Source organism: Montipora foliosa, chromosome 8 (genome assembly GCF_036669935.1).
Source record: "Montipora foliosa isolate CH-2021 chromosome 8, ASM3666993v2, whole genome shotgun sequence".
NCBI classification, from domain to species: Eukaryota; Metazoa; Cnidaria; class Anthozoa; order Scleractinia; family Acroporidae; genus Montipora; species Montipora foliosa.
Window position 1 is genome coordinate 1,344,021 of NC_090876.1, and position 10,000 is coordinate 1,354,020.

Consider the following 10,000-nt stretch of genomic DNA (forward strand, 5'->3'; position numbering starts at 1 on the left):
TCCTTGTGTGGGCCCATTTCCATCAGTAGGGCTAACGCTCACATGGTTCATATGGGATTGAAACAATTTCCCACTTGGGTAGGGTTTTTGTTATATTTTGATCACGCAACTGGGCGAGAGTGTATTCGTTTGACATCAAAAAAATAATCTTTACTTTACAATGTAAGTTTCAAAATTAGTGAAATGAGCTAATGATATATTTCCGCAGGAGATGAATTCCCACAAAAGCGGTCAAGCTTTTGTGACCGATATGACCTGTGAGTCATGTCGAGAGGCGATTGGCGTGCACACAAATAACTGATTTCGCTAGTAGCTAATCTTGCTTCTACAGAGCATAGACCAAACACTAAGTTTGCTTAAAAAATGTCTTTTTTACTTTACCGGGGCTAAAAATACACTTCACAACTTGTGTTATAAATTAAATGTACATGTTAAACTGTGTGCAGGAAGTTGATGAAAAACTGTCTACTCGCTCTACAAGCATGCGACTTAGGAATTAACGTTCGAAAGAAAAACGAAAATCAAAGGAACAAAATATAATACCTGCACATGTTCATATAGTTTGATTTGAGGTCGATACCTGTCATATCAAACATGACACTGGCTGATCGATCGCTGAATATGTTTGTTTCCCTTGAATAAACGTTTCACTTGTCTTCTTCCACGGCAAAACCTTCTTTTCTTTAAAAGTGCCGCAAACTATTAGAATTCTTTGTTATTACTCAATTCGACTGCTCACTTGAACTTAAATCCGGATCTTCACACGGCTGACACGGGTGAAAATTAGAGCGACGTGAGTATATTTTCTGTAGCGTCCGAACAACAACCTTCTGCCTTTCACGTTAAATTCCATATGTAGTGTATAAAATAACTTGCAGTAAAACGTTTTGTCGATGCTCGTCTGACCATAAAATCAGATGCGTGCTGATTCTCTCAAACGCAATGATGACAAGGCCTACATTGATTCCCCTCCCCTAACATATATTTGGTTTACCTCTCAGAATTTGGCAGGCACGTGACCAGCCTGAACCAGGGTCTTTTTCTTATCGCCAATGCATGGAGGCAGAGAAGAGAGACCCGGGGAGCGAGGTTGAACAACCCATTCTCGGAGAACAAGGTCATGTTCCTTCCCTGTTTCTTTGTACACGGAAAGGGGCAACAAGGCCCATGACGAAAATAATAACCTCTTATTATTATATGACTTGTGCTTGTAGCCGATATAACGCGCGCTCTGATTTGCTAATTGTGACCGAATTGTAGGGCACTATTCTGCCGTAATGCCCACGGGCTGATTACGGGCTTGCAAAAACAAAGCAAAAGGTAATTAAAAAGCCATATAACGAACTACTTACTAACCGAGCTAGCTCGAGCCGTACCGGGGATATTGGCCCTCGGTCGTTTTTGTACGGACCTCGCTGCGCTCGGTCCGTACTGCCACGACCTCGGGCCAATTTTCTCCCCAGTACGGCCCTCGCGCTCGGTTAGTAAGAAGTTACTAACCGAGCGCAAGTGCCGTACTGGGAAATGTTGCCCCAAGGTAGTGGCAGCACGGACCAAGTGTAACGAGGTGTGTAAAAAAACAACCCAGGGTGAATATTCGCCAGTACGGTCGAAAAAAAGAAAGATTAGTAATTTGTTTATTATATGGGATCGTTTCTTTGAGCGATCGGACACGTTTCCGCTTGGTGAATGTTTGTAATTTTCGTCTTCTATAAACAAACTTTAATCCGCTTGCTATAACTGTGCCGCTGTGATGAAAAAAATTGAAATGCTTTTTGGAAAACGTTTTGGGTTTCGCTCAGCTTGAATTTCCCAGGAGAGAGAAAAATACGGAAATGTAACGTAATGGTCCGTACTGTGAAATCCTGACTAAAAACCAGCCAATCAGAGTTTTCGATTTAGCCTGAGAAGGAGGTGAATTCGACAGCCGTCAAAGTCATTGTTTAATATTCCACACTATTTAACGTGTTGGACAATGAGAACCATTTAAGTTGACTTCAGAGTAAATTGTAATTAGTACATGATTATGATCCAAAAATTCACGTTTAATTTTCTTTGGCTCCATAGAATATCCAGGGGAAGGACTTCATTATTGATTAATTTATGAAATTGCTTATTTGCATTTCATTCTCTCTTTCCTTTATTTATTTATTTATTTATTTATTTGCTGTTTCATACTCGATAAGGAATTATGCAAGGCTATAACATTGTTCTTTGTGTGGTAAGCTGTCACTTAAAATATTGAAGTATTTATATTTTACAGTACTTGGACTGTCATGAAATTTTATCTAATATTAATTCATATGTCTTTTTTTTTCAAGGAATCCTTGCATTGAAGGCGTGGTCGCAGGAAACAGGTGCGTTCTTTCAATATAATATTAATGGCTCTGGGAACCAACTCGCCTATGCGGTTTTCAGTGGGGTCCTGCAAGTTGAATAAGGAGGAAATAACCTTGCTTTTATTGAAAAGCTCGGTTAGACAACTGTTAAGTAGGCCATTAATTTAAGATGTTGCTTTGGCGAAACATGTCTTTTTTTGTGACCGCTTCCAAATTATTTCATTATTCCATCTGCATGAAGACAGCTATCCCTGAAGAAAACTTTAACCAAACATTTAGATGGATAAAAAAAATATCACTTGTCTGAGAAAAGAACGTAAATATTTCTGTCAAAATAAACTCCGTAGACTATTACTAAAACCTGACATATGGCTTTCCTCGTCAAGTCATACTTTAAAAATATTGAAAGTGTCCTGTACACTGTTAACTCGTCCCTGCCCTGTTGCCTTCCGGCAAATGGAAGAACTTATTACAATGTATTGTGAGAAACCTGCACATATTTTCCGTATATTCATATTCCCGCAAACGCACGATAAAGCACATAGTTAGCCAGTGAATAATAACACATTACTCGTCAACTTCTTCAAGCGTTGCTACGTTAACCGTAATGATCTTTGCTTTTGCTCTGAAATCAAATGGCTTATTTCCACATAATTACAGATCTTTATCGTATTAAATCAGTTATGAATGATACAGTCAAGCTGGGTCGATCAACCTTCCTTTTTTTCGCTCATATGAATCATATACATTTTTTTTAAACAACTGTGCTTGGTGAGCTTACAATCAGTGCTTCTTTTTTACAGTTCGTTTAGTTGAAGGTCCAGATCTCTCTGAGGGCCGAGTTGAAGTCTACTTCTCTGGGGTATGGGGAGTAGTTTGCGGTGCAGAGTGGGATGCGGTTGATGCTGCTGTTCTTTGTCATTCATTGGGTTATACTGAAGTCTCTTCGTTTCGAAATAATATCTCCTTCAAGCTGGATAATGGAACCTTGTGGATGACCGAAGTACAGTGCAATGGAGACGAGGCTTCTTTAAGTCAATGTTCTCACTCGGGTTGGCGAAAAAACGGCTGCGCAGAGAATCAAGCTGCTGGAGTGAGATGTTCAAATAGAGGTAATTTTCGTTGTCTCTGTTTTGCATGACTATAAATAAATAAAGCTTTTTAAAGATAAATAAATAGACTTACAAAAGACGTAATTGATAAAACGCACATTTTACCCTACTTATTAGATGCGGTTACACGGGGTACTTTTACCGCGGTACGTAAATGGCACTTTTACCACGAAAGACTGTATTTAGTGAGTTTGAACGACATTTCCCAAGGTAAATTTCCCGTGGTAAATTTTCATGGTTACGAAAAAAGATTAGACGAAGCGCCCATGACATTAAACGCGAGTAAGCTGAAAGGGTGTTTCGATGCCCGAGGTACAAGAGCCAATCACGATGTTGATGAAGTTGTTATTAATTTCCCGCCAATCAATTAGGTGAGTAATATCGCGTTTCTGGTTGGTTAATGACAGGTGCATAAATACTTTATAGAGTGCAATACAGAAGTTGCTATGGAAACACGGGGATTGCACGGAGTATATAAGAAATAATTAACAATTACTGGACGAGGTTGAGCAAAATATCCTGATTTTTTTCTACATAGATGGTGGGTGTAACGATCACTTAAATCCCTTTTTCACCCCTTACAAATCACGATATTTTGCGATAACCGAGTTGAATAATTATTTTTTCATTATATGACTGAGTTAACTTTATTTTTCACAATTCCCAACAATTAAATATTTTTCTGAAATCTCAGGAAAGCGAACTGCCATTTTCACACAAGAGTGTGAATTCAATTACGCATGGGCAGAATATTATTTGCAGCAAAGCACTTATTTGTATACAGTTATTTGCAGGTCACTTGGTGGACTCTCTGCCATGGAAAGGAAGGAAAAAATCCATTGAATGATAAAAGATCTTATGATCTTTATGAACATTTCCTGATTTATGGTCCCTAGTGATGCTTTGAAAGTAATTGCTTCCGCCTACTTAAGTACTTTTAAGGAGGCTCGAAAGAGTTTTCAGCTGAGCACACTCATGATTCAAAATGAGACACCAGAAATAAAAAAATACCGCTAATCTCGCTCAGCTTTCTTCCAATTCCTATATATATGGAATATAAACAGACATCTCCTAGATCCTATTCACGGAAACTACGAAAATTCTACACAAATGGTGTAATGATCACGTAAATCCCTTTTGTGTTGGCGTATAGCTCCACTCGCGCGCGGACTCGAATGAGCGGGTGACGCATGCGTTAATTCTGATCTTGTAACCTCCTCATTTTCACTGAATTTGCAACTTTACTTGTTTACATCTTTTACGTGGTTCGTTTCCATGTTGTTCTTGAGCCACGTACGTGAAATCGCAGAGAACTTTAGGATCCTGAGGAAGCACTCGAACAAGTTCGATTGCTTGATTTTTGAAATGTTTCTTATTCGAAACCTTAAGCAAAAATTTAACAAACAGAGTGATTCCATCCGAGCAAAGCTGTTTGCTTAACACTTCTAACAGTTTTCATTCTCTTCACCTCTTATTTACACTTCATTTTCGCATTCTGTTATTTTTATTGTTCGTATGTCAATCAAGTTAGCGTTTACCTTTCATTCTATTGTTTCAGAAATTGTATATATGCGGAATTTTTCTATCCATGAACTTGAACTTGAAAATAACCATGGAGCGGTCGAAATGTCGTTCTTCTTACTTTTTAATCGCTCGTTTTTATAACAAAATTATTTCGAGCCTCCTGAAAACACTCTTACCCTAAATCACGAAATGCACTCGCGTTCATACGATTCCTATATTTTTCTATTACGAATATGGGCTGCTCAAGATGGAAAGAGGCATTTCTTTAGTTTGGAACTCTTCATAGGTCACTTATAATGCAAGACTTCAGTCACTCGCAGATTCCTCACTTATAATTATTGGACCCACTTAATTTTTTTTTTGGACCACAATTGATTAACAGCTCTACGGGCATGCATCCCGCAATGCCTGTCAAATTAATGTATGAAGTCAAAATATAAGCAGATCCCACATCAGGCAAAGGTTTAGCAAAATACTTTTCATGATTCTATTTCTTTTGTCTTTCCAGCAAGACCTCAGTTTATCTCAAATAGCGTGGATAGCATTACCCTTGAATTTCATGTACCTCCCATGAAACATGTTGCATACACAATAGAAATATGGACGAATAAGACGAAGAAATGGCTTGAAACAAGATGCAGCCAAAGCATTCTCAACGATTCATGCGTCGTAACGAACCTTAGTAAAAGTATAACGGTGACTGACTTAAGTCCTGGACATGCGTACTATATCAGGTTAGCTTTCCCTACGAAATGGACTAGTGAAACATCACAAGCAATGGAAACTAAGGAGCTTGGTAAATATATATTGATATATTTAAGATTTATTTAATGAAGATGGAAATTGAATTTATGTCCCTTTTTTTTAATAAATGTATGGGAGAACGAACATTTTGGGAATCAGAGGGAGAGAGGGAGTGAGTGGCGATTTCGGCCGAACGTAATCTTGACAGAAACAAGGAATACGCGCAAAGGTTCTTTACCAGTCCTCTCGTGTATCTGAAGACCAGTCCTCTTGCTTCGCAATCGAGGGTCTACTCTGGTTACGTGAGTAGTGTGACGTTGTTAGAAAGACACCATCTTCGCCGTCTTCGAACGCTAATGATATTATAGCATATTTTAAGCACCATGGACAGCGATACGTGGATATGAGCGCTATATAAATAAAGTTATTATTATTGACAACTTCTGAATTTTTGCATAATTTGGCTCTGTAGGTCAATGAAATTACACAGGAACGCACGACCCGGAGCCTACAGCTCCCATACATGGCCTAAGTCACGGCATTTTTACAAACCGATCTAAAGGCAGTTCCAGTTCGGTGACCCTATGAAGTCAGTTTAGTTTCTTCTAATTGGTCACCGGGCTCCCGTGAAAGGCTCATTCGCGGGAAATTCTAAAAATAAATTGGTCTGCGAAAACGCTGTGACACGAACACAATAGAGTTGTTGGCTGCTGAAATACATTAATTACCCTGGTGAAAGAAAGCAGGGTGAAGTAGTGATTCTAGAAACTTGCTTAGAAACCACGCTTCGCATATTTCTTACATTTTGAAGGTACCCCTGTCGAACTACATTTCATTTCAAGATCCAGGAATTCCATTGTATTGGGATGGAGTTCAACCAATTTAGTGCTTACAAACTACACAGTAGAGGTAAGATGCTGTGAGGAAACGACTTGGAAAGAGGCTCACTGTATGGAAAATCTTATTGGTCAGGATTGTACTGTAAGCAATACGACAGCGACTGTGATTGATCTAAAAGAAGGGAAAGAATATTTCTTCAGAGTATACGCAGTGTATAAGAATTGGAAAAGCGATGTTAGTATCCCAAGTAAGGCAATGGTGCCAACGAAGACGGAGGAAATAGGTACGTGACTGTTGCATTCTTTAGTGTGGATTAAAATAAATTTGTAAATTGATAATTTAAGATATTCCATGTGATTGAATTGCTAAGAAACCTGGTTCAGCCAACTTTTCCGTGTTTCCCCCACTTTCTACCTTCACTTCACGATGGCCCCCTGTATACCCTACCCTTATGTTAATTTGTTGTGCGATACCCCACCTTCCTTGTGCAAAGACTGGTACGCAAAAAAGGAATGCACAAGTAAAGTAAAGTAAAGTAAAGTAAAGTAAAGTAAAGTAAAGTAAAGTAAAGTAAAGTAAAGTAAAGTAATGTAAAGTAAAGTTAATTAAAGTAAAGTAAAGTAAAGTAAAGTAAAGTAGTGAAGTGAAGTGAAGTGAAGTGAAGTGAAGTGAAGTGAAGTGAAGTGAAGTGAAGTAAACAACTTATTTCAGTGTTTAGAAACCAATGGGTAAAGCCCCTTTTATACTTTCAGAAATTCCACAAGGTAGGATCTGGATTAGCCCACTGTCTCCGGGATGTACGACGTCAGAAATAGGTCACACGATAACTCTATTTTGCAATGCACCTGGCATATCTCCAAAGTTTTATGAGTGGTCAAAAGGAGGGCAACTTGTTTCCAATAGGAGTGTAAACGGAGTTTTTAATCTGTCAATTTCGTCATCCAAAGACTTTGGATTATACACGTGTAACGCAATCTCTTTATATGGCGTCACTACATTTAACATCAGTCTATGCAGCAGCTCTTCTGATGCCGTAACTGCTTCCACAGGTATGCAAATTAGTAATGATCTCTCATGTCGGCGTAACTGTACCTGGGTTAGAAGGTGGGTTATTTTATAATTGTGATCATAGTGGTTCTTCGTCTTCGTCTCCTCTTCCTCCTCCTCTACCTCCTGCTCCTTCGTGGTAAAGTCCTCCTCCTCCTCCTCCTGCTCCTTCGTGGTAAAGGCAGCTATTTTGTGATTCTGTCATAATTAATCACAATGAGATGCAAACAAAAGGCCACCTGCCTTCATACTTATAATTTTGCAAGCCAAATGCCCTTGATTGTTAAATGCAATATACCCTTTGTATATCTCACCACTCAAGATTGGTACCATTAGCTTCAAATTCATAGCCTAGAGTATTTCTAGTAAAGGGCATCCTATAAGAAGAATTGTTTATTTATGAATAAGGTATGAACTTTTAAATCCGACTTTCTGGCGTCATCATGACGTCATTGTCTAGGAAACATGTGGACAAAATGTCAATTGTACCTGGCGCGGTGGCCTCACGGTTAGTGTGCTCCACTTCGGAGCGAATGGTCCGGGTTCGGGACCTGGCCGGGGACATTGTGTTGTGTTCTTGGACAAGACACTTTACTCCCTGGGTGCCTCTCTCCATCCAGGTGTATAAATGGGTACCAGCGAATGCTGGGGGTAACACTGCGATGGACTAGCATCCCATCCAGGGAGAAGAAGAAATACTCCTAGTCGCTTCATGCTACAGAAACCGGGGATAAGTTCCGGCCTGATGGGCCACTAGGCCTGTAAGCTGACTTTACCTTTTTACCTCGCATTTTAAGGCCCATTTTCACCCTAGACGCAAGGAGCGCCCGGCTTGATTTCCTGTATCAGAAAATTAAAAAAAAAAAATTCAAAGAATCTCACAAAGCCTTTCAGAATCTTCTTCGTCAAAAGCTCTCCGTCGATAAATCTCAGTTTAGGTCCTGATTTGAATGCGTTCTGTACTTATGATACATATTTTTATCGTAGTATGTCATATCTATATGTGTCTAAAATAGTCCTATTTGAAGTCGAATAGTATCGAACAACATGACGAATAGATGGTTTTCACTTGACGTCATCGCCGCCATGTTGGTGGACGAAAACAAAAGATCTGTCGTTAGTGTCTTTTGTTCGTCCACCAAAAGTCGTACGTTTCTCTATTGTGATTGGTGTCTCTAGAGATTGGTTGACAACGTCCTATTGCCGGGGCGATAGAAGAGACAAAGAAAGCAACCTCGGCCACTCTTTTGAGAAAGAGCAGCTTTACAAGAGCATTTTACTTCTGCGTCCCAGGTATCCCAACAAATCGAAACTGACAAAATAAAAGTTAGTTTTAATAAAGTAAGCCATGCATTTCAGCACTGAATAATGTCATCTAGCTCGTTAGCTTCAGAATTGTTCTATTCCTCTTGCTGATTAGCCGAACTGTAAATATTCCGCTCAGGTGATTCTCCAATGTCTAAATCAGTCGATTCCATAAAGATAAAAGGCAATTTTAGCGGTTTCACTTGTTAAATTCACCCGGTAAACCACACGAAGATCAGACTAATGGCGATGTTTCTTGTTTTCAACAGCATTAACTTGCGCGACAAAAATAGTTGGCCAATCGGAATACGCTATTCGAGAATCAAAACAAATAAAAACTATCGCGTTGCGTATTGGGCTAAAATGGGCCTTTAAGGGCCCACAGCCGGATTTTTCGCGCGTTGCTAAGGAAGTGAAATGTTACTTTCGGTAAATGACGTCATCATATCATGAACTGCAAGAAAACCCACTCACAAGCAAAAGTCACCACAGAAACTGTTGTTTCCATCGAAGGTTTTTCCTAGCCCTTCCTCGCGCTCGTTCTCCGATCAACTGCGCATGCGTAAACGAACTGACTTCCGGTTTGGGAAAAAAGCTAAATTTCCGGCCATTTTAAATTGAATTAAATTTTTTTTTACATGGCACGTTTCACCCCCAAATACAGAATATAGCTAAGCATTGATTTTTTAAAATCATCTTTTTTGAAAAAGTTATGGGTATTTCAATATCGTTTATGCCTTTAAAAAGAACATTTTTCAAAATAAAAAGAAAACCATGCTTGGCTGGATGCAAAAACGAATACGAATTATCAAACCATCGATTAAATACCCAAATTGCGTAGCACGGAGACAAATTTAGAGTTTTCTTTTATTGGTCACGTGACCATGGGCGTGGTATGATGACGTCATATTTAGGGTCATTGGCTTACAAAAGTTGGAAACTGACCAAAATAATGCCAAATTCTCTCAAATTACTTAACCATTACATCCTTAGCAACGCACCCAAAAAAATACGTCAGTGGGCCCTTAAGGACGGTTACAAGGAAAGGTCACGTTTATACAAACGTTGGCCGTGTAGCACTTATATTTC

General features: G+C 39.2%; 1 protein-coding gene across 1 annotated transcript in view; it reads left to right on the forward strand.

Annotated features, from left to right (window-relative positions):
- Positions 1-10,000, forward strand: part of LOC138013098 (uncharacterized) — a 37,935-nt gene that overhangs the window by 19,374 nt on the left and 8,561 nt on the right. The window contains exons 3-7 of the mRNA XM_068860063.1: positions 2,322-2,357; positions 3,143-3,451; positions 5,484-5,771; positions 6,531-6,842; positions 7,312-7,608. Coding sequence (XP_068716164.1) covers positions 2,322-2,357; positions 3,143-3,451; positions 5,484-5,771; positions 6,531-6,842; positions 7,312-7,608 — 1,242 coding nt within the window. The remainder of the gene's footprint in view (positions 1-2,321; positions 2,358-3,142; positions 3,452-5,483; positions 5,772-6,530; positions 6,843-7,311; positions 7,609-10,000) is intronic.